The sequence below is a fragment of the Mauremys reevesii genome, linkage group 20 (assembly GCF_016161935.1).
Source record: "Mauremys reevesii isolate NIE-2019 linkage group 20, ASM1616193v1, whole genome shotgun sequence".
Classification (NCBI taxonomy): Eukaryota; Metazoa; Chordata; order Testudines; family Geoemydidae; genus Mauremys; species Mauremys reevesii.
In genome coordinates this window covers 14,910,054-14,934,821 of record NC_052642.1, presented here as the reverse complement: position 1 = coordinate 14,934,821, position 24,768 = coordinate 14,910,054, and the positions used below count along the sequence as shown (strand labels likewise).

Genomic DNA, 24,768 nt, shown 5'->3' with positions numbered 1-24,768 from the left:
CTGGAGTGGGGCTGGGGATGAGGGGTTAGGGGTGCAGGAGGGTGCTCTGGGCTGCACAAACACAGAAAAATGCAGTCCCTGCCCCGAAGAGTTTACAATCTAAGTCATTAATACTACAGCCTAAGAATTAAGCAACATTACAATCTATGTAATTAATAAATACTAAATAATTTTTCCAAGCTGTGCTATAAAGTAGCTAATGGAGCTCTAGGGGTCCTCATAAAAGAAACTGGACGTTCCAATGCTGCGAATAGGCTGTGTTTTGCTTAGCCCAAACAGGAGCCTTTATATGAAAAATGAATCTCATTCTCGATCATCCTTTTTTTTTTAGTTTCTCTTTGGGACCAATGGATAAAAGGAATTAGAGAGATATTCATCCTGTTTAGCAGAAGGATGCTGTCTGTGTTTGGGAATCAGGAGAGCTGGTTTCAATATATAGCTCTGCCACAGACTTCCTGCATGACCTTGAGCCAGTCATTTAATCTTTCTGGCCCAGCTCCTCAAAGGTATTTAGGCTCCTGACTTCCATTGAGGATCTGGGTCTGTGATGGGGGGACCACCCCACAGAGGACTAGAAGGGGTTAAGGTGGCCCATAAGCCAATTAACTCCACAGGCTTCACCTGGAGGAAGAGCCATGGAGCAGGGAACTAATTAGAAGCAGGTTCAGCTGTGCAGCAACAGGAGGGGTCTGTAAAGAACCAAGTAGCTGGCAACACATGGGGGCTGCTGAGAAAGGCAGGCAGTAGTAGTCCCTGGGAAGAGGAGGGTTTTGGTACTGGTGCACCCAGAGAGAGAGAGAAAAGGGGAAGTAGGTGTGGTAGGAAGCAGTCACCAGAAGGAGCAGTGAGAGGAAAGCACAGAACTGCTGAGCTGCAGGTCCCTGGACTGGAACCTGAAGTCAGGCCAGACATGGGTTCTCCTACAAGCCACGGAGGGAGTGGTGCCATGAGGCAGTGAGAGGGACTTTGCCACCTTGGAAGGGGGAACACCGAGTGACCTGGCTCCAGAGCTGAGTCATGAAGACCACACTGCAGTTTCTGGAGCGAGGGATGGGCTGCAGACCAGAGGGAGAGACAGAGCGACAGCATGTGAACCGTGGAAGTGGGTGTTGATCTCCAGAGCTAATTCCCAGAGCGAGCAGGAGGAGGCACCAGACCAGTGGTGAGTGGTGCTCCTTGTCACCGCCTCATTTCCCAATCTGTAACATGGGGATAATCACAATTCCTTTCGCCTACCGTTAGGGTTTGTCAGCTGTGGAAAGTTCTACTCTAACTATGCCTTCACAATTAAAGCAGCAATTACCCCATACTGTAGATAGATTTAACACTAATCTAAAAGAGCTTATAGCTTGTTCTAGTTCAGGTAGCAAAATAAGATAAAGCACCTGTAACAGGGCAGCCTGCCCCTTTCAGAGCCAGTTAGCCCTGCCTGGCTACACCTACACCTGTAGCTAGGTGCAAGTAGGGGCAGGTGACCCAGGTGATGGTGTGGGGCTTGGGGAGCTGTTTTTGTTTTTAGTGACAAAAGGGAAAATAGATTGTCTGAGGTAACATGTTCCTGGTATTCTGTGTGCGGATTCATCTTTCACTGACCTCCTAGAATGTTCTGGACCGCTGTAGAATCTCCTACAGTATCCCAAATTGCGGGGGGTGGGGCGGACCGAAGATGCTCCTGACCCGGGGCACCATTTGGACTAGGGCTGGTCCTGGGTGCAGGGGCTGGGATTTCTACAAAGAGGGGCCCAGCATTTAAGGGTTAACTGGGAGGCGAGTGGTCAGGCTGCTCCTGTGGGGATGGAGGGGCAGAAGACTAGGTGAGGGCCGGGGGGTGGGGGGGGGCTGTCTGAGGACTCTGGCCACCCAGATGCCCTGGTAGAAGACTGGGGCTTGGACTGGAGGGTGGTGTGGCTCAGAGCCTGGATACCTACAGTGAGTGAGACCAGGCTGACCAGAAAAGATGCTGGACTGAAGACCCTCCGTTTTGTGGGTCTGTTAGACCAAGTCCAACAGACTCTCTTGTCCCGGAAAGGGCAGACTGCTTTCAAGTGGCTTGGCCGGAGGGCCCGGTCACCTCTATGGCTGGAGTAGCCAAAGATGGTTGTGCGGAAGCTGAGCCGGAGTGCTGCAAGGATAGGTCTGGCTGGGAGGGGATGCTCGGAGATGGTAAGTGTTGTAACAGCACCTTTACACTGGTATCAATGTGCCTGTGCTATGGGTTGTACTGGTATAACTATAGTGGTAAAAATCACCCCCCTCCTCCCCAACTGACAGACTCATACTGGTATAACTCTTCTAGTATGGTCTCTAGTCTGTCCCGCCTACCTAAACGGTCCTTGCCCAAAGAGCTTACGATCTATGTACAATGGGGCTCCGATCTCGCTAGGAGCTACTGTGCTACACGTACTTATTGTTGTATTAACAATCCTGTGAACAATGCAAACTTTGTGGGCAAATGTCAACAATGTTGGAGATAATATCAGGTTTTTCTTTTTAGCGATCGTGCAAGCCTAAGCGTTTGTCATTAAAATGAAGTGCAGGCACAGATTAGAAAGTGTGAGTGAACAAAAGAAGCCCAAATACTTTGGCTCGGAGACTTTTAGAGCCTGCCAAATAGTTAGATATCCTGGAACAGTGAGAAAATGCTGATCGTGACTCCTTTGGAGGGTGAGGGATAGTCTGCGGCTGCTTTAACGTGGCTTGTGTGGTCACAGCAGAGCTACCTCCACAAGGGGCGTAGCTACCAGCGCCGGAAGCACTGTCTACACTGGCGCTTTGCAGCGCTGAAAGTTGCTGGGCTCAGAGGGGTGTATTTTCACACCCCTGAATGAGAAAGTTGCAGCGCTGTAAATGGCCAGTGTAGACAAGCCCTAATGGGACTGAGAGGCTGTGTCACAGCTTGTCTACATGGTGTGTTAGCGTGCACTAGCTGGGGTGTAGATTCTAGTCTACGCTACCATGCCATGCACTAACTGGCCCATGTGGCGCCTGCTGGTGTTCACTGCAAGTTCCGTAGTGCATGTTAATGTAGCCTTGTTTTGACATGGGGCGCTCTCAGTGTGCGATGGGGAACTAGCAGTGCACACCAGCAGGGTCCACAGGGGCCACCTAGTGTGCAACAGCAGGGGGTTAATTCTAGTGTGCACCAGCATGTCGTGCACTAATGCACCATGTAGAGGAGCCCTTAGCCTAATGGGAAAGACCAACTGTACTTTCTCCTTAACCATGAATACCAACAAGACTTGCTATTTTAGGCAAAACTGCTGTGATCATGTCAGTCACCCCCAGAAATATGTCATTACTGTTCCATGGGGAGTTTTATTCCTGGCTTGCGTTTTCAGGCTGTTCCTTGTTCTCCCACACAGACAGCTATATCACCAGCCAGATTAACTGTATGTTAATATTTCATAGATGAGACCCCAGTGTGGTTTTAAAAAAAAAAAAAAAGTGGCAGGGAAGTGAGACTTTTGCCCACCTGGACTGTGTTTTCTGTGCTGCATCTCCTGAAAGCATAGAGCTTGGCTACACTTGCGAGTTACAGCGCACTAAAGGAGCCCCGGGCGCACTAGCTCACTCCCCGTCCACACTGGCAAGGCACGTAGAGCGCTCTGACTCCACGGCTAGGGCGCTCCTGGTGCTCCACCTCGGCGAGAAGAATAACATTTGCTGCGCCCCCACTGGAACACACCAGCGTCACTGTGAATGAGGTTTGCATTACTGCACTCTGATCAGCATCTGGAAACATCCCATAATCCCCTTAAGTCAAGTGGCCACTCTTGTCATTGTTTTGGATATGCCCTTTGAAAGCTCCGTTTGACAGCCGGTTGCTTATCTGCTCTGAGACAAAGCGTGTGTGTGTGTGTGTGAGAGGCGGGGGTAGGGGGAGGTCTGCTGCTTCTGAACTTACAAGATTGCACGCTGACATGCTCTGAGCTCCCCCAAAATCCACTCTCTCTCCCCCCACATACACACAACACCCTCCCTGTCACACTCCACCCCCCCCACACACTTGAAAAGCACGTTGCAGCCACTTGCGTGCTGGGATAGCTACCACAATGCACTGTTCTCTGTGGCCGTTGCAAGAGCTGCTAATGTGGCCACACCAGTGCGCTGTCAGTGTGGACAGACTGCAGCGCTTTCCCTACTGCGCTCTGCGAAGGCTGGTTTAACTCAGTGTACATCTGCAAGTGTAGCCATGCCCACAGAACCAGATCCTGCCCCGCCTCTGGCTCTGCTGGCAGGATGTTCTTTTCTCAGGCCCTGCCCCTGGCTCCCAGTAGTCTGACTCTAATAATGCCTCGAGCAATTGTACTCAGACAAAATGCCTGCTGTGCTGTAGTATCCTATACCTTTACTGATCTATTAAAAATAAACCTGGGCTGCTTGGGTAATTCCGACTGTCTTTCGCGTCTGAGATTTTTATTTTAAGGGAAGGGTCTCTCTGTTAGGGGTCTCTCTCCTGGGCTTAGGCAAACATGCAGTATCTTTAAAAGAAGTACTATCAGTAATTCACAGAACCCCCTGCAGTTTTCTTCGTCCTGGGCACTAATCAACACACCAGTACTTTGCTACTAATTCTGCTGACAGTTTGCTTTTGGCATTTGTCCATGTGCTGTTCATGATGATGGGATAGTTACTCACATCATGTGGCATCACCAGCAAGACACACTGGATAGGAAACCTATCACCATTTGGTATGGGGGGGGATGTAATTTCTTTGCTTACTTGATATTATGTTAGGGTGACCAGACAGCAAATGTGAAAAAGCAGGACTGGGTTGGGGGAAGGGGGGTAATAGGAGCGTATATAAGAGAGAGACCCAAAAATCGAAACTGCCCCTATAAAATTGGGACATCTGGTCACTCGGATGCCACAGGGTCACGACTGGTGCAGGCAAACCAAACTTTCAAAAGTGGCCACTAATTTTGGGTGCTCAGTTCAAGAAAGAAATCAGAACGCAGGGGATTTTCACAGAATTGCCTGCACAGTCAAGCCTTGTTACAGGGATGACCCCAAAACAAATCCCCACAGCCAGATGCCTCTCAACCTGGTGGGGATTTGGAATTAGAACCTGGCTCCAGACCTGGATTTTTCCCATCTATCTTAGATATTTGCATAGCCTCCATTACCACAGTGCATCACAATACCACAATGAAGTAGGTCCCTTTTTCTCAGAAGGGGAACCGAGATAGAGACGCAGTGTCTTGCCAGAGATCACACAGGAAGTCTTTGTGGTAAGAACACAGAAATGAACCCAGGTCTCTCAAACCCCTAGCCGGTTCCCCAGCCACAGGAACATCCTTCCTCTCTTCTGCCTGGTTTCTATTTCTGTAACAGATCTGCGCGTGCCCAGACTTTGTGGCTGGTGGTGGGTGTGTGTTCTGAAATCTAAACCAAATGTTGGTGCTCAGGTTCATTTCTAGACTACTTTAACCTTCCACACCAAGTTCTGTTGTAAGGGACAATGTGGGAAAGGGAACTCCTCTCTGAAAGCTTCTTTGGAGAAAGGAAGGCCCTCCAGAATCACTGTTTAAAGGGGGCCTTTATGTCTCAGGACTTCTCCTGCTCCTTGGAAAAGTGCCAAATGGGTGGATTAAAGCTAAAGGGGCCTGGATCCATCAAAACTTTGAGGACCCCCAAGTAGATTCTACCTCCCAGATGTATCTAATGGATCTGGGGTTTCCTGCAATTCCGAGTCCTTGATCTTCCTGCCAAATGTAGCATCCCAGCTAACACAGCCCCATCTCAGCAGACGAGCAACTGACAGCATGTTCTATGGATCTGCCTTTTGCTAACTTCTTTGTCAGGGCCTCCTGCCGCCTGAAGTCTGGTGGCCCAAATCCCAGGCATCCTGCCTTAATTTGCCACTGCACGCTACCCTCCACTCTGTTCCTTAAAAGCGCTGTGGCATCACAGCAGAGCAGTCTTAAGTGCACCAACCATACAATGTCCAACATTTGGCAACCCATAGACTTGTTCACATGGTAGCCTATAGTCTTGCTGCACAGGTGCAAAGCCCCAAAACTGGCACAGGAATTAGACTTGGACACAGCACTGCGACAGAATGGTTATGAGCTAGGCGAGCCTATGGTTGAAATGGCAAGCGTTCTGCACTGCTTCAGAATCCCTGTGTCTAGCAGCTTCTAACAGGGAGTAGGTCAGGGAGACAGATTGGGAGACAGCGACTGGGGGGTAGGGAGGGTCTAGTGATCTGAGCTCAGGGAAAGGAGCCAGGTGCTCCTAAATCCTCAGCCTTGCTCTGGCACTCCCTCCATCTGTAGCCTTGGAAAAGTCACTTAACCTCTCTGCCTTAGTTTCTCCCACATGCAAAATGAGGGATGGCCGTACCTACGTCCCAGGGTTGTGGAGTTCATGTTTTATGGAGCATTTTGAAGCATGGAAAAAGCATGGCATCCGAGCTAAGTGTTCTCACTAAGAAAAGCAAAGCCAGCATCAAGTGCAGCTTATTGTGACTCCTGGGTCTTGTCCTGCTGTTTGCAGGGAGCGGAGACGTGCAGGGAGTGTGCTATACGCAGTCACGCTACAGCTCTGTCTTCAGTCGCAGTGTAATCAGGACAGCCCCAGAGGTGGTTGCATAGGGAGGCCGGGCTAGCAGCAAAAAGTGTTGCGAGATGGAGAATGAAAAATACCCTTGAACAAAGATCAGTTTTTAACTTCTAGGAAAAACATGCTGTATGAATGCGAGTACATATAAACATGTGGGTGCACTCATGCATGTCTCTACACGTACATGCTCATGCATGAGTGCTTGTGTGTGCATAGATACCTCTGTTTGCAGACACGTCGTTATGCTTGGGTGCAGGGGTGTGCGTGTGTGCACATGGGTATATTTGTGGGTGCATGCTGTCCCAGAAGCTCTCTAGATAAAGTGCCAGTAGATGGTGCTCCAGAACACGCAGCATCATGCCTGGGGTTTTTGTAGGAACAATGAAACTTGTTGCTGTTGTGCGGGGCAAATGGGAGTTCTTTACATCAATCCTTAACATAACTGGTGAGTCAGACCCCCCTCTCCTCCACCCCCAAATCATCAGATTGGCTTAAAAATGAGATTTACAAAACTCTGCCTTCTGGGTTCTTTTTACTTTGCTTTCCAGATCATGTTTTCAAGCTTTTCTCCATAATTACCTTTTTAAAATGAAAGCTGAGATTCTCTGGTTTTTGTACAACTCCAGAGCTGGGGATTTAAGGAAAACAGCAAATGTCATGAGATGCACAGTGAAAACATTGCATCAATGTGTCCATGTGCAGGGTCAGGCACATGCTCATTTGCTGCATTCTGAGGCTTCTCAGCTCTGCTGTCCTAGAAGCAACTTCAAAAGCCCCATATCAGTTTGGTGGCAGCCCTCTCCCCGATCCAAAGAGGGCTTGCTGCTCTTCCCTCTGCAGTCCCTCAATGCCTTTCTGACCATTGGGCAGAGGGGTTGCATTCTCTGGGGATGGAGGACAGACCTTAAGCGGTGACCGAAAGAAGGGTAAAAATGACAGGTCTAATTCTACTGCTTGTTCATATCCAAAATGCCACAATTCATTTTTCCCTGACTGCCAGACTGTGTGTGTGCATGCTTGTCTGTGTGTATCAAAATGACTGCTTTGACCTTATTGTAATGAAACATTGCAGTAAGGTGGCTTCAGAAATATCAATCTTGAACTTTCATTTTCCAGGAAATTCTGAATCTTTAAATTCAGGGCAACAGGAAACTTTGAAATGTTGGAATTTCCTGACCAATGGAAACTCAAGTTTCAGCCGGGATTCCCAAACTTGGTTCGCGGCTTGTTCAGGGTAAGCCCCTGGCAGGCCGCGAGACACTTTGTTTACCTGAGTGTCCGCAGGTACTGCCGCTCCCAGTGGCTGCGGTTCGCTGTTCCCGGCCAATGGGAGCTGCGGGAAGCGGCATGGGCTGGGCCACCGTTTCCCTCAGCTCCCATTGGCTAGGAACGGCGAGCTGCTGTACCTGCGGACACTCTGGTAAACAAAGCGTCTTGTGGCTCACCAAGACCCTGAACAAGCCGCAAACCAAGTTTGGGAACCCCTGCTCTAGTGAGTAGTTGCATTGACTTCAATGGGTCTACTCAGATGCATGAAGTTATGCATGTGTTTGCAGGAGCAGGGCCTAAGAGTCGTTGTCCCAGTTCGGAATTAGGATGACATTATCAACTAGGTAGGCACTGATTTTTATATGGTCAGATTTAAACCAGGATGAAACAAATTGCTTGGGAATGAATCTGCTTGGTGAGAGACCATAGGGAAATGTCAATCCAAGACAGTTAAAGTTACTCCAGACCAAATGAGCTTTCGTGAGCTGCAGCTCACGAAAGCTCATGCTAAAATAAATTTGTTAGTCTTTAAGGTGCCACAAGTACTCCTGTTTTTTTTTGCGGATACAGACTAACACGGCTGCTACTCTGAAACCTGTCATCTATTAATAGTTCACTTTTAACCACCAAACCTTTACAAATTATCTTTCAAGATAATTATCATGCAACCACCAAACCTAAAGCAGCTGGAGAGCTAAGGGAGGTGCGGGGGAAGTTGCATCAAAATTCAGTTGTTGGTTTTTTTTCCCCCCAAAATTGAATTTAAATGGTTAATCTTTGTCCTAGATTTTTCTGTTAATCTTCTTTCATATTGACTTTAATCTCCCCACTAGCACATCACATTAGACACTGCTACACTTCAGAAACTAATCACTCGGCTCGATTTCCGCCCCCCCCCTCCCCGCAAGGCCTGTGTGCTTTGTCTTTAAAAATAAATCTGTAGTGACTATATCAGTAATGGAGAACATGCTGTAATTTCTGGAAACCATTCAGCGCTCTGTCCCACTGGAAATCAATATCGACTGCTTTAGTTTTCTAAAGCTAAAATGGGATACAAGGGATATTTCAAATGACGTTTAAAAGCACAGCAAAGTCTCCTGTGGCTGTATTTTTAGAACAAGACACTGCTCTCCCTGGCTTGGGGTGAATTTCGATCTCAACGTTTGATATACATAATAGCGGCCTTGATCCTGCATTGAAACCAATAGGATTACTCATCTGAATAAGGACTTGCAGAATTTGGCTCCTTGTACATACCATAATGTTGGAGAGAGAGAGATCCAGGAGGAGCAGTGTCCTGCATAAGTAAGGGCTTTTATAGGAGGAGAGACTATTGATGGGAGTAAAGGCTGCAGGATCAGACCTTCGCTTTGCTAGTCCCTCTGGGTCTGCATTGTCTCATGATACAGACTTTTTATCAAGGTGAAATTACTGATGGTCTGGTATGAGGTGGGGAGAGCACTGTGCTTTATAATGGTCTCGCACTGTATTTAGCAGGGAGCCAGCTCTGGGCTTTTCATTTGCAATGCATGGGTGGAAGGCAAGTTCATTGCATAAGCAACGTGTGTGGTACAGTGTCTGTGGGAAGGAGAGTTGGCAGCACCACTCATGTACTGTCAGGCCTTAACTCCCTCCCCTCCTCCAGCAAAAGCAGTGTTCCAAGCAGGGCTGGCATCTGCTGCAGCGGAACCTTGGTTGCCTTGCTTTCTTTAAATGTGTGACCTAAATTTTCTTTAAAACACACACACTCCCTCCCTCTCTTCAGCATTAACTTCCTTCAGGTCTTGGCAATGCTTTTTATATACTGATAAGAGGTCACACGCAAGACAGAGGCAAAGTCACAGAGCACTAATCTCCCTCCCTTTCTCCCCAGACCAAATCACGGCATCTTTAATCAGTCTTTGCTCTGGCAAAGCTAAAGAGGGCTCTAAGCGAAGGCTGAATTGTGCCTCCTCAATTCTTCCTCCCCAGGCTACAAGTACCTTGCACTGACTTCAGTGGCAGTTTCTCATCCCTCCTGGGAGAACAGGGCCGTGGACCACTGTCTACAACTAAAGCACATCAACCACATTGAAGGCCCTCAACTGTTTTTAAAAGCCTAAAATCCTTCCCCGTTGGTGGTTCTCCTTTAACTTGGATTCCTTCATTTAATTTTAAAATAGGATGGGTTATAAGCAACATACTACCAAGCCTGCAGACTTGAGAGCAGAGGAACAGCCCTGACCTGGGAGGGAGATGAGCGAGGTGACCTAACAATAGAAACGCCAAGCATTTGCGCTACAGAGCAGTTTACCTGTGTGTTGGGTGCTGCCCTTAGAATCCCCTGGCTTGAGTAAACTGCCTTTACACTGCACAATTTCCACCTTGCTACATCCAACTGTGTCACCTGGCTAGTTTGGGAAGCTTGGGTTGGTCCCTCCCTGTGGCTGTGTCAAAGGGAAATGAACACCCTTTTGCTCCTTAGCGCTGATCTTTCCCGACGGCGCTGAATTTGAACGGGAAAGATCTGAGTGATTCACTGTTTTATTTCAGCTTGCTTGGTGCAAGCAGCCACTGGTGAGGCAGCTGTTTATACGTTGCCATTTCTCAAGACAATCATAGGAGATCAGGGTTGGAAGAGACCTCAAAGCAGGACCAACACCAACTAAATTGTCCCAGCCAGGGCTTTGCCAAGCTGGGCCTTAAAAACCTCTAAGGAAGGAGATTCCACCACCTCCCTAGGTAACCCATAGCCACCCTAGGCCTCCTCCACTGCCACTTCAGACCATTGCTCCTTGTTGTGTCATCTGCCACCACTGAGAACAGCCGAACTCCATCTTCTTTGGAACCCCCTTTCAGGTAGTTGAAGGCTGCTATCAAATCCCCCCACCTCACTCTTCTCTTCTGCAGACAGATTGTCAAACAAGGATCCATCCAACATGGAATCCAACCTCTGCCTGTCAATATTGCCTCTTATTCTCAAGGAAGGGTGCTGCTTTTGTCTTATTGAGGCATGTGTTGTAGAAGGGTTAAGACCCTAGAAGGAGGAAGTCAGAGGAAATATTTCTTAGATACTGTCATTTCAGAAATATGGGGCCCAATTCTGCACTCGGACTGGTGCAAACCAGCAGTTACTCCACTGAGGGCAATGGGCCTTGTGCACTCATGTACACCAGTGAAAAGTGAGTGTAAAACACCACCACATCACCATGGGAGCCCTTTACACTCACTGTGCACTGGTATAAATGATGGCACAAGGTGAAGGGCAATGGAGAACCAGGCCTAGTGGTGGTGCATCCATGTAGAACGAGCAGGAGGTCTCACTCAAGCCCAGCGGGGTTTCAGTGGCTGTTGACCAGTGAGGCCAGAAATGGCTAGTGATATTTGGGTGTAAATTTGGGGGGCATAAGAGGGGCAACTGGAGACACATTAAGAAGTGGGCTGGTTTCCAGGAAGTGCTGAGCATTCTCTCCTGAAAATCTTTAAGGTGGCTCAAACTGGGAACCCCAGAAATCACTAGTCACTTAGGAAATCTGAGAGAAGATTTCCTACGGTCAGTGCCTGATTCTGTGGCTAATCCCTTAAGCTGCCACCTCTTGCTGAAATTCAAGGCCCCGTGCTTCCTACTTGCTCTCCCTTTCATAGCCCTCTGTTCAGAGGAGCTAGCAGATCACACGAATCACTGCCAAAAGATTTAAGTTTCCCTTCTAGTTACTGGAGAAGGATCGGGAGAGAGGGGAAAATAGTCAGAACAAATCCATTTCTATTTCTGATGTGTTTATGCTGCACAAATGGTTAAAGCTATGAAAAGGTGAACTGAGGTTCCTGGAATCCATTGACTTGCCTGGATGCTTTGGGTGGGGAGAGCATGCTGCTGGGAAGGTGGATGATCCAGAATGAATCATCCTGTGGTCCACTTGAGGTTGCCTGTTGGCATATGATGGTGGTTGTCATGCAGGCAAATCTCATACTGTGGTTACATGTGGAAGGTGCTCAATAGATTTATGGGCATCAGGGAAGGCTTCAGGGGATGGAAGCTGCTACTTAATCCGCAACGCATTTGACAGGTTGTACAAAGGGCTCCTGCTGATCTCGGATTCATTACTTCACTGGGGGAGGCGGCACAGTGGTTTTTAAGACTTTTCCTGATGAGTCATTATTAGTAACCCTGTTGCAACATTCTGTCAATATCCGAACGAAAAGCTCTTTCGGGTGAGAGGCTCGTTGTCAGAAATGACAAGCAAATAGGAAAATGGTGCCTATATTACTGTTGGGGCTCTCTGCTTACAGCGACCTGTGTCTAGAGTTCCTCTGGAATCTGAGAAGTTAGGATTAAGACAAACCAGCTCTTCCGAAAGGTAATGCTGGGAAATGGGAGAACTTGCTAAAGTAGCAAAAAGTTCCTTTTAGAACAGACACAATGCCATATGGTTCTCCCCAGTGCCAGCCTCATACTGAAAGATAAAGGACATCATTGAAATACGACATCAGATCCAGCCCTGAATGAGCACCACCAAAAGTTGCTGCTGTTTGATGTTGTATCTGACATAAAATACTCTCTCAGGCTAGTTCCCAGTGGCCGGGTATCCTCCTCACTAAAACTAGCCTTATCAATGGTCCTCAATATTGGAAACCTCATCAAAGAAATCAAGGGTTAAATGGCTCCTGGGCACATCCAGGACCCAGGTGAAGGACACTGGTATGGGAGATCTTGCATTGCTTCTGCCTACACTGGACCTCTTTTACACAGATCTTGTGTATGCATCTATGACTTTGAGAGGCACTCTGACATTAAGGTGTCGGACACAGGATAGATGACCGGTATCAGTGGTATAAAAGTCTGCTGGCACCTCAGCTAGCAAAAATCAGCCTAGCTCTGGAGCCAATGGCGCACTACTGATTTACACCAGCTGACCATCTGGTAAATTGGCACTATCCTTAGACGTGGTTGGGGAAAAATGATCTATAATGTCCAAGTTTGTAATGAGGTCATTGATGCCCGTGGGCATTTCAAAGCCTCCAAATCTGATTTATGCACAAGAAATCTATTTCCTCTCATGGCTGGAAGAGCTGCATTTGGGTCTAGTTAAAAAAAATGGAACAGTGAAAGTATGAAAGGGATGGGAAAATAGATGATTTTTGTCACTGCAGACTTATCTTTGTTTCCTTGGAGTCGGTGAGAGAGAGAAGAGCTGGAAGACAATGAGTTATTAGTCATTGCTGAATTATTGATGAAAGATACTGTACAAGTTAGAACAAATTTCAGCAATGGGAGGGAGTTAAGTGAATCGTTCGTCCTCATCTGGAGAGGCTTTATGAAGAGCAAATATCCATCCGGGCCTGCCCATCTTCTGCCATGGGCGAGGACAGGATTTTAAAGTGACCCTCGCTTTCCCAAACTCCGGTCCACACAACTCCCCAGGTTCACAGAAGGTTCCTGTGGCTCCCTAGTTAGCACGTACTGAAGCTGTAGTCCTGCCGCCCCCCTTCACTTCAAGCTTCATGTCTAAGATTTGCAGAGCTGGAGATAAGCTCCTTGGCCATGTCTCTCCTGTGCAGTGCCTAAGATCTGCGGAAATTTTATCTTCCGACATCTGCCCTGTGGGGTTCCTAAACACTGCAAGTCTGAAGCTCCCTAGGGGTGGCTTCTGAAACTCCCAAATCTATGGATGCTTCAGGTGTCCTATAACTTTGCAGAATCAGTAATTCTTTAACTTCTCCATGTTTGGAACTTGTGCTGCATTCATGAATGATAGAAATCGGAGATTGCATTAGTTGTTTCTCGTTAGAACCTAGGAAATCTAATCAAAGATCAAGGCCCCATCACAATCTAGTCCACTCCCTTGTCAGATCTGGATTGCCCCCTACAGTATATTTAAGTGATGAGATCCTTAACAACTTGTTTCCTATTATAGCTCTCAGATCTTCTGGCCTAGAGCAGAAGATACTGGGTATGAGTCTTTGCCTTGTGTTAAAGCAGGAGTTCAGACTAGATCTAATGAAGAGTAGTACTAAATAAAAGCTAGGTATTAATCTGAAACTGCTCTTACAACATGATTACCCCTTGGGCTAGCATTTAAAAGCTAGCTCTTCCTTTGTGCCACTTGCACAATTGTATCATGAAACAAAATTTCCCAGGCCACAAAAACTCTGAATCTTGTGGAAATGGTGAGAGGTTGCTTTGCAGCAGGAAAAAGCTGCAGCTTGTACTGTGATGTCTTGTTTAAAAATTCATGCCCAAGAAAGATTTTTCAGATGAGCAAGGAGGGGAAACCCAATATATTTATGCTGCTAGCTTTAGCACCCATCTAGCATCTCAGTCATAAAGCAGCAAAACAAGAGGGCTGCTGATGCTGCATGTTACTGAGCTGCTCTGGATTGAGGTGGGGGTCAGAGAATTGATTTCATATTTCCTCACTGCAAAAAGAAAAAAAGGACCACATTTCCTGTAGCTCTGAAGGAGACTTTTGGTATGATCTCATCCCTATTGTTCTCAATGAAGCCCAGCCTTTTTCCTGTCCTTATGCGTGCTGGAGAAAGAATGAACTATTTTTATATCTTAATCGATAAACAAGAGGCAAAATACCTCTGAAGGCACAGATCAGTGGAGGAAGTGGCAAGATCATCTTCATGCACCTCACCCCCCCACCAGTGAATCGCTGCAGTATAGATAAAGCAATAGTGAGTCAAACGCAGAATAGTGGCTGAACAGGTTGCAAAAGCTAATTCCCTCTCGAAGTGCATTGTGATCTACTGTAGGATTAAACCAAAGGGTAGCTTTATAATGATGGGTTATAAGCACAAGCACCTCTTTTATCTTGCACTCTGCCAGCTGAGTGTCAGAGTAAAACGTGCCCATAGTCTCCAGCATGTATCTCAGCCAAGGTAGCATTTTGTCACTCACGCTGGGGGAGAAGCTTTAGTGGCTATTACTCAAATTGGATTCAGCGGGATCATCGTATGTTGGGTTAGGAATATAGGAACATGTTTGTAAAATGAGAACCGTGCCAACAGGGTGAGTATTCAGGATTAAGGACACTCAGGGTATGTCTACACTGCAATAAAACACCCAGGGTTGGCCCATGTCTGCTGATTCAAGCTCAAAGGGCTCGGGCTGAGGGGCTCTAAAATTGCAGTGGAGATGTTTGGGCTCAGGCTGGAGCCCAAGCTTAGGCAGTGGCGGCTCCAGGCACCAGCACTCCAAGCGCATGCCCGGGGCGGCAAGCTGCGGGGGTGCCTTGCCGGTCCATGTGAGGGCAGCAGTCAGGCAGCCTTCGGCGGCTTGCCTGCGGGAGGTCCGCCGGTCCCACGGATTCGGCGGCAGTTCGGCAGGTATACCAAAGCTGCAGGACTGGTGGACCTCCCGCAGGCAAGCCGCCGAAGGCTGCCTGACTGCCGTGCTTGGGACGGCTAAAAAGCTAGAGCCACCCCTGAGCTTAGGCACCTCTGCCCCCACTGCCCTTGGGAGTCTATTGAGTATCTTGCTCCATGAACCATCCCATTGTCTGCAGTGGTACTGTGCGTAAAGAGGACGGCATTGGATTCCCAGCAGCCAGTTAAGGACTAGATTTTTGCCTTCAGCAAGAGGTGATGCACAGGCTACCCCCTTCTCAGGAGCAGCCCCAGGAGATACTGTGCTTTAGATACCCCTCTCTGGGCATGTCTATAACAGGGTTGGAGTTGTAATTTCCAGCTCAGCTAGAGCTACATGGGGAAGCTTGGATTCAGCTAGCACACTAAAAATAGCAGCGTAACTGCAGCAGCGTAACTGCAGCCGCGTGGGCAGCAGGTGGGGCTAGACACCGTGAGTATGTACCTCAGGTTTCAGCTAGCTGTGGCTATGCTGCTATTTTTAGCGCACTAGCTCAATCAGAGCCAGTGTGGGTATGTCTGAGCTGGAAATTTTACCTCTTGGCTGCAGTGTGGGAAATGCTTCTCCCTCGGAACATGGAGAGGAACAAGTTACTCCAGTCCTTGCAAAGTGCTGCTTCCCCCCCACCCCTCCCTTGCATCTGGCCAGTAAGCAGCAGATGCAGAACAGAAGCTCCATTCACTCCCCAGCCTCTTGGCTTCACCCATTCCCAAGTCACTGGCTCACAGCAGGGAGTGTTCACAGCAGAAGCAGACCAGGAGCTACAACCTTGGTAGGTTTCATTTGCCTGAACAGGTGGTGTGGTGCAGCCTTAGCCCCTCTTAGGATCCCGTGTGTGTCCTCAGCTTGCTTAGACAATTTAGCCTGGAGATTGCAAAGCAGCATTTAACCTTCTGTCCATCAAAACATGTAATGAAAAGAGGCATTTCTTGAAATGCTGCAAGGCTTTCTTGGTTGGTAGACATAAGGGCCAGCTGTGGAGTTTGGTTCTGGATTGTGAAATGGATGGGAACTTCCCTGCTTTGTGGATTGTGGATTTTGGATCTTGCATTATCATTGGGTGATTATAGTATGACACATTTATTCTCCTTGTTCAATGGCTTCTAAGCCTGTGTGTGCCACCTTCTCCTTTAGGAAGTTCACAAATTCCTGCTTGGAATCCATTTCCCCTTTACACAGCAATAATCACCACATAACCATGTTGCTGAACCTACAGAAACAACGCAGGGCCTAGTTATGCATATACGCTGCTCTGGTTGATTTTTAAAACACAGTGAGCACCATAAGAGGGTTCACAACCATTTAAAGGGATAACTACTCAATTCCTGTACACTGTACAGGGAGAGTATCACATTTCAAAGTGCATGTGGCTTTCATGTCTGTGGTCCCTGTTCTATAGGAAGATCTACATAGGGAAGAGTCTAGTCATGACCTCAAGAACTCACCTGTGCAGTGCTTTTGCAATCGGAGGATCTCTAGGTGCAGGTCATGGAGCAGTTCCATCTGTTCCTTCTTCAGGAAGGTGATATGTCGCTGCACGCTCTGGATCTGGTGCTCCAGGGACAAAGTCTCCATCGCAACAAAATTAACAGTCCAAGCCTGCGGGGAGTAAATGGTTCATGATCAGACATGCAGCTGTGTACTGTACTTGTGATTCAGCTGGGGAGGTGAAAATTATTCCTGCGGCTTTTACAAGTGACATTTAAAAGGGGAATCTAACGCTGCTTGAGATATAGTACGAGCGGCTCAACCCGAGTCTTTCCTTTCTCTTCACACGCATTCGGGACTCCTCTGAGTCTCTTTACCTAGGTAGATTTCACCAGGGCTTTTTACTTGTATGACCCCCATTGCTACAGTGCCTCAGATTAACGGATTGGACAGAGAAGTTTTATCATCCCCCTTGTGTATGTGGGGCACGGAGACACAGATTAGGCTGCTTTCCTAGGGTCACACGTGGGGTCTGAGATAGAGCAGGCAATCTAGGCCTGATGACCCATGTGGATGTCAGATTGATGACAGATGTTTTTTAATTTTACTTTTTAGAAACTAGAACATTTCTCTCTCTCACACACATACACATATTAAGACTGCAAAGTCAAGTACTAAAAAGTTAGGAACTGCTAGAATTGCATTGAAATGCCTGTGCAACCTTAATTCAGAACCTTTGTGCATATGCCTTTTTACACAGACTTTCATTACTCTTACATTTTCTTTTTTCCCATTCAGGGCACAGAATGTTTGGTGATCACTGAATGAGCAGCTATTCAAAACTTGTTTGCCCCTCGCTATTGCATGGGGCAAACATTCCTTACTTACTGCCAACTATTCAAACCTGGCTCTGAAGACAGAATTACGCATTTCCTCCTGGGGTTTTTTAATGGCTTTCCTCACTATAGTATCAGTGCATCAAACGTTAATGACTTCATTTTCACAATACCCTGGGAGGTGCGGGGTGTATTATCTCCATGTCTCAGTTTCCCATCTGTAAAATGGGAATAAGGTCAAAAGTATCAGCTAAGTTTTCTATCTGACTTTAGACACCCAGCACCTGATTTTTTTTTTTTAAGTATACATAGCATTAGATAGAACTTCATATGTTCAAAGGACAGCTCCCATTGATTTTGTTTGCAACTCAGAGTACTTGACACTTCTGCAAGTCAGGCACTGAATCAGGCAGGGGTCCAGTGCAAAAAATAGTAGGTGATCATGTGTTTAAAGACTGCATCATAATGCATAAGCACAAGGAGACTAATTAGACATTGTCTAACTTTTGAGTGTTGACTTTGCAACCTTAATGTTTTACTGTGTGCATGTGTATAAAATATTATATATGATGGTGGAAGAACTGTTAAGGAATAACACGCTTAGTCAAATTGTGCTCTGTTACTGATATAAACTGGAGCAACTCCACTGATTGAAATTTCAACCAGCATAACTGAGAGCAGAATTTGGCCTTTAGTATAGGGAAGCTCCTACACTGATTCTTAAAAGCAGTCCCCAGCGTAAGATAAAAATGGTCTCTATTTTACTATATACGTCCCCAGTGGAGAGGTTAATACAGAACACTAGTGAATTTCCTCTCTCATTTAGAGAGAGGCTTGAAACCAAGCTCAGATCTGCATCCCCTAGGTTGGAAGCTGGGCTCTGATCTGGATCCAAATTCTGTAGCTGGTCCCTATGATCTGTAATAGCATCTTGACCCAAATCCAGACACCAAACTTTGGAGAGGGATTTGTTTCTGGAGTCTGAGCTCAGCCCCATCTCTAGGACATCCTGGCTTCTTAAAGAAATAAAATGTCTTTTATGAATCCACTTCTTTGTCCCTCCTAGAGCCAGAGTGCTTGTGAATACTTTGATTGTGTGAGGCTTTCGGTAGGGCTGGGGCCTAAGGTGAAGCAACTTCTACCAGAAGCACAGCAGTGATATGGACTAAGACTCTGAAATAGTTTGAGAGAAGCAGGGGAAACTCCATTGCGTGGGACACTAAAAACAAGTCAGGCCATGGCACCAGAATCAGATTTTAGCTAGGAAGGATATAATTGTATCAGAATTTGTGGCTAACACCCCTTCTCTTTCCAAAACTGTCATGTGTTTCCTAAGGACCAAAAGTAAGTTAGGACGTTGGTTTTATTTCAAAGAAGGCAAGTCCAAAAGCACTGTGGTCTCCAACCTCCCCATCCCCTAACATTATGATGGGGTGTTGGTTCAGGACTGGGGGGACAGTGGGGGACGGAGTATCACTTACTGAATCACATGACTACTTCTTGCACCTCCTAGGTTTCCCTTGGAGGTCTCCTATCCTAGTATTGCTCTGGCCTGAACTTGTTCAGTTTCAGAAACAGCAGCAGCAATTATTTGCAGAAAATGCTGCGGTGGATTTCCTTTCCCGTACATCTTACAGTTACGCTTTAAAAGCAGATACCCTGGAGCCAGATTCATCGCTGAGTGGAGTTGCATCAGGGACAAATTCACCCCGACTGGAGTTACACCAGGGTGAATTTGGCCCATCAGTTATCATTTGACAGCTACATACTTGGAATGCATGAGATGGAATGCATGAAAAATACAATATGCTCTGTCTCACCCAATCAGTATTATGTGGCAAGGAGATTCGTGTTATCTTATAGAGGAAGAACAGTCTTTGCTGGTAATTCACATGATGGACAAGTGGTGATGTCAACTCTGTTTCCCGGAGGCTGAGCTCCTGGAGGTTAGGGAGTTCATCGCTACATGTTAATTTCTTCTGTAATGGAGCTGCATTAGCCTGCCTACCTGTGCCGCTGCACAGCAGATAAAAATAAACCTCAGAGAATCTGTAATCTTGGGGAAACACCATCACATGTGGATACAGCAGCCATCCTTATTCCATGCATAAAACCCAGAAGGTGGGGGAAACAATAGATTCTATCTGTAGCAAACCGTGTTGATTTGTGCTTGCGTTCTATCCTTTGGAAGATTCTGCCAGCATCGTTCTGTCATTTAGAAGCTATTCCCATTTCTTTTTTCCTCCACATCTGATGGACTTTGCCAGTTTCAACATTAAGCCAACGCTTTAGATTATGCTTACAGCCCACAGATTTTTACTTTTGTGCATTTTAACTTAATTCGGTGGCATTCCCCCCACCTCCCAATCAAATAAGCTTGATTACTGTAATAAGCCTTGGAAAACACCAGTTTCAATACTTTCTGTTGCCAAAACCTCTTAAATATTTGAGAGAGCCGTAAAATCAGGACTTCAAAAATCAGGCACTAAAGCTAAACGAATAGCAGTAATTTTTTTGCCATATTTACATGTGCTACTGTTGTGATCACTTGCTGATACCCAGGTCCTAGAGTGGACTTGTCTAATACTTTGCATTGTGTAGCACTTTTCCTCCACGGATCTCACTGAACTTTACAGCTATTCATTGATGCAGCCATACCATACCCTGGCTAGGTGGTTTTAGACCCAATTTATAGATGAGGGAACTCCACCACAGAGGTTAGTGACTTGTCTGACTTATCACATGGCTGGGAAGTCCTGACATTCAGACCTTGCTCTAACTACTCGATATCTTGCCTTCTTAGTAAGATTTTTTTTTAATTAAGGATTGCTTTTTGATGGCTAAGACGTTACCATCCACTGGCATGGAGCAGAAGGTTTTTTGGGGCTTTCTTATGTAATGGCTGCTATCTCAGCTGACCCACTGGGGATTGAATGGGACTCGGGGGGAGGGGCACCTCTAGAGCTAAAAGCATGAGCGCCTGCAGCTTGAGCGAAAGGCTGAAGGCTCCCTAGATGTGGCAGTAACAGACATTTTCTGCAGATCAGGCTCAGGGAGGAACCTGTAAAACTCACTCCCCAGAAAGACACGTCCTTGGCTCTGCCTCCACTGTGCAGTGTTACTGCTGATGGCTTTGTGCTTTTTAGGAAGAGAGGTGTGGACTTTGCCCCAGTCCCACTCCTCTGCTGATCCCAGTGTGTTTCCACTCCTTTGAACTAGCCTTTGCTTCCCCAAGAGCCAGAGGTGAAAGTAAGCTGGAACAGTGTACCAGCAAGAGCCAGTACGCCATGCTGGACCGGACCGGCTTCCCCAGGCTGCCAATTTAAAGGGCCCGGGGCTCCCTGCAGCAGCCACAGCCCCGGGTCCTTTAAATCTCCTCCCGAGCCTGGCTGCCGGAGCCCCAGGGTAGCAGTGGCAGGGCTCTGGTGGTGATTTAAAGGGCCCGGAGCTCCGCTGCAGTAGCAGCGGCCGGAGTCCTGGGTCCTTTAAATCACCCCTGAGCCCCAGGGCTCCCAGCTGCCTCTGCAGCTGGTAGCTCTGGGGGTGATTTAAAGGTCCTGGGTATTTAAAGGCCATGCCTCAACCGGAAGAGGCCATGCCCCCTGCTCAGGACTCCAGCATACCAGTAAGTCCTTTAAATTACTTTCACCCCTGCCAAGAGCTCTGTATTAGCTATTTAAAATGGAGCTATGCCAATTTACACCAGCTGAAGACAGGTTTGTCAGATTTCATCTCCTTTTAAACATATACAAAATGATGCTGATCATCCTCATGAGCAAAGCTACCAAGAAGCCTTCTGAACAGTAAGGCATTTGGGCTGGGGCTTACTGGTGGTTTGCTTAACTCTGCTTGATGGTATGGGAGCAGAGTTGGGCTAACCAACACTGAATGCTTTATTTTTACATCTGATGTCAGGCTTACATTTGTCAACAAGGACTGAAACGGGGGTGCACCAAATCTGTGACGCTGCCTGATGCTGTGTTTGGTTGCTTAGAGCCACAAGCCACAATTAATATTCTCTTTTCTTATGTGCTGATGGGGGGCATTGAACTGAAATTACTCATTGTTGCAGTCCAAGAAGAGTAAAAACCAGGATCTCTGTTCTGATCATTCCACTGAAATCCATGGGCTCACTCCAGATTCGCCTTGGCAGTATCGCTGAGATTAGAATTGTGTAAGGGCTGTGTATTTGGATTCTTCAAAACACCAAAAAGAGGGAATTTGGATAAACCTGAATGTAGCTTATCTTGGTAGTTGTAGTTTTCCATTGGCCTCCACTGGGAGCCGTTTATGAATGCAAAATAACAAGACTTCTGGTCTTCTCATGTTTCCACCATCTAGATTGAACCATTCATGGGAGGTTCAGAAGATCATGAGACTTGTAAACACAAATAGATAGAAAAGGCCAGATCCACACTTATATTAAGGCCACTTTATGCAATGCTGGAAAGTATCATTTATATCTGCTTTAAGGTCCCTTTACATAAGGAGTGATAATATAAATTAGCATCAAGCACAAATACTCCTTTGCCTATTTACCCCTGCAGGTCTGGATAGCCCGTGTAAAGGAGTCTAGGGGTTCCTGACTCCCCAAGGAAGGCATGTCTTCCAAATCTCAATCCAGTCCTTAAATTCTAGCATTTTTTTCCAAATCTAATAAAATCCAGGTCTATATAAGTTTGACTTCCCAATAATTCCTATTTTTCCGTATGGAAGCAATATAACTTCTTAGTCTTGTTCATTAGTTTTCTCTGGTTAAACCCATCCCATTTCAGAATATTTAGGCTGGGAACAAAAATATCACTAGCATTTTCATCTCATTCAAAATACAGCACTAGCAGCTGAACACTAATAGATCACCAAACTGTGACCCATTCTTAACCATCTTACCGTTGATCACTTATAACTAAAATAATGTGCAAAGCTGAAAGCATGGCATGATGATGGCACACAACAATTTCAGCTGAGCTGGCAAACCTTTTTATTTGCATCTTGTAGATATCTAATAAGTGCTCATTGAATGCTAGGGGGATATTTTATTTATGGCTGTGTGTTTGTTACAGTAGCTGTGGAATCATTTTTAATGGCTTCTGTGATTATAATGCATTTGCCCATAAATTCTCCATTTTCATGGCTCTATTGTCCAGGCATCATGAGACTCTGCAAATATAAATCATATTGCAGCAAAGGACAAATTCTGTTCTCACTTATCCTGGTATTAATCTAGACTAATTCCACTGCCTCTAGATTTATGGAGATGTAACCAAGATCAGAATTTGCCCTAAAGTGAATATCAGGAAATTCATAAAAGTGAAATGTATCCAGATTTTTCAACAGGGTTTCTCAAGGGAAGCTGTGGGAATCACAGCTCTGGAAACATCTGTCACTAGGCTGGACAGAGTACTTAACACTGTAGATATATATGCACTTATTTTAAAGTGATATTGTCCTGTCTACATTACATGTCTTTACTAGAATTGGTTGAAAATTTTCCATTGAACCTATTTTCCACTTGAAAATAGCTTCCCCACCCTGCCTGGGGGGAGAGAATGAATTAAAACCCCTCTGTGACATTTCCTCAGTAAACATTAAATAAAGGAGCCTGGTTTTACTTCTTTCAAAAATTTTAATGGACACTATCACCACTTTCTAACTAGCTCTAGCTTCCAGTGATATGGTTCTCTGACCTCTAGTTTAGATACAGCAGGAATTTTACCTGAGTAAGGACTGCAATCTTTGCTCCAAGTCCATGAGAAGCCTGAACACTCTCCACTGATTACCCTAGTGTAAATGAGGAATAATTCCACTGAAGTCAGGCGAACAGATGGGGGGGGGCCCTCAGGAGGCCTGGGTTTTACTACTGACTCCACTGCTGGGTATCCTTGGGTGAGTCACGTCAGAGCCATGCCTCAGTTTCCCCATGTGTAAAATGGGGATAAAGTGCTTTGAGAGCTACTGATTTGAAAAGCCCTATATAAGAGCTAAGTATTAATTATTAAACTAAATGCAGTTCATAGAATATCAGGGTTGGAAGGGACCTCAGGAGGTATCTAGTCCACCCCCCTGCTCAAAGCAGGACCAATTCCCAACTAAATCATCCCAGCCAGGGCTTTGTCAAACCTGACCTTAAAAACCTCTAAGGAAGGAGATTCCACCACTTCCCTAGGTAACCCATTCCAGTGCTTCACCACTCTGAGTCAGGGGCAGCTCTAGACATTTCGCCGCCCCAAGCAGGGCGGCATGCCGCGGGGGGCGCTCTGCCGGTCGCCGGGAGGGCGGCAGGCGGCTCCGGTGGACCTCTCGCAGGCGTGCCTGCAGAGGATCCGCTGGTCCCGCGGCTTTGGTGGACCTCCCGCCACTGGAGCCGCGGGACCAGCAGACCCTCCGCAGGCACGCCTGCGGGAGGTCCACCGGAGCCGCCTGCCGCCCTCCCGGCAACCGGCAGAGCGCCCCCCGCGGCATGACACCTCAAGCACGTGCTTGGCGTACTGGGGCCTGGAGCTGCCCCTGTTCTGAGTGAAAAAGTTTTTCCTAATATGCAACCTAAACCTCCCCCACTGCAACTTGAGACCGTTATTCCTTGTTCTGTCATCAGGTACCACTGAGAACAGTCTAGATCAATCCTCTATGGAACCCCCTTTCAGGTAGTTTGAAAGCAGCTATCAAATCCCCCCCTCATTCTTCTCTTCTGCAGGCTAAACAATCCCAGTTCCCTCAGCCTCTCCTCATAAGTCATGTGCTCCAGCCCCCTAATCATTTTTGTTGCCAGTTACACTGGTACAACACCAATATGAAGTTAGAAACAAGATCTACGTCATTTAAACATATTGGAAGATGTATCGTGCTCCTTTGACTGACTGGCACAGTGGCTGACCTATTTCTTATAGGCACTGATGCAGCAAAGCACTCAGAGAGATTTCCCAAGACAGTAAGATGCCCAACTCATATTTGAACTTTTGGAAATCTCCCCCTTAAGCATGTGCTTGACTTCAGTAGGACTACTGCTTAAGGCACATGCTTCAGTGCTTTGCTGAACAGAGGCCTTGGAGCTGGACTTCTTCACAACTTCTAAGTTTTAGGGAGCTGCTGTATCACCAGGGGGTGTGTGCATGTGTGAAATTGCTGTGTTGATTGTGTTGACACGACAGGCACTTAGTTCATTGGAACACCATGGCATCATTGGTAAGAAGGCACAGTCATGCTGCTGTCACAACAGGCAGACAGCAGAGAAGCCGGAGGTGGACGAGCTCTATTGAGTCATCATCTACATTAGCTGGTGGAGGTGGAGGTTAGGGTCAGACGAGAGTTGAAATGCAATGA

The 24,768-nt window shown here is 46.8% G+C and overlaps 2 protein-coding genes across 3 annotated transcripts in view; one reads left to right on the top strand and one right to left on the bottom strand.

Moving 5' to 3' along the window:
* Positions 1-24,768, bottom strand: part of CCDC92B (coiled-coil domain containing 92B) — a 48,885-nt gene that overhangs the window by 19,601 nt on the left and 4,516 nt on the right. The window contains exons 1-2 of one of the 2 annotated variants that reach the window (XM_039508043.1): positions 24,454-24,555; positions 16,630-16,787 (exon numbers count right to left, since the gene is read on the bottom strand). In XM_039508043.1, the coding sequence (XP_039363977.1) occupies positions 16,630-16,787; positions 24,454-24,464 (169 nt within the window). In that variant the 5' untranslated portion in view covers positions 24,465-24,555. Of the gene's footprint in view, positions 1-16,629; positions 16,788-24,453; positions 24,556-24,768 lie in introns of those variants that run through there. The other variant, XM_039508044.1, reaches the window with a different exon arrangement.
* Positions 1,101-24,768, top strand: part of RAP1GAP2 (RAP1 GTPase activating protein 2) — a 294,972-nt gene continuing 271,304 nt past the window's right edge. Inside the window, exon 1 of the mRNA XM_039508034.1 lies at positions 1,101-1,162. The gene's annotated coding sequence lies outside the window, so the exon portion shown is untranslated. The remainder of the gene's footprint in view (positions 1,163-24,768) is intronic.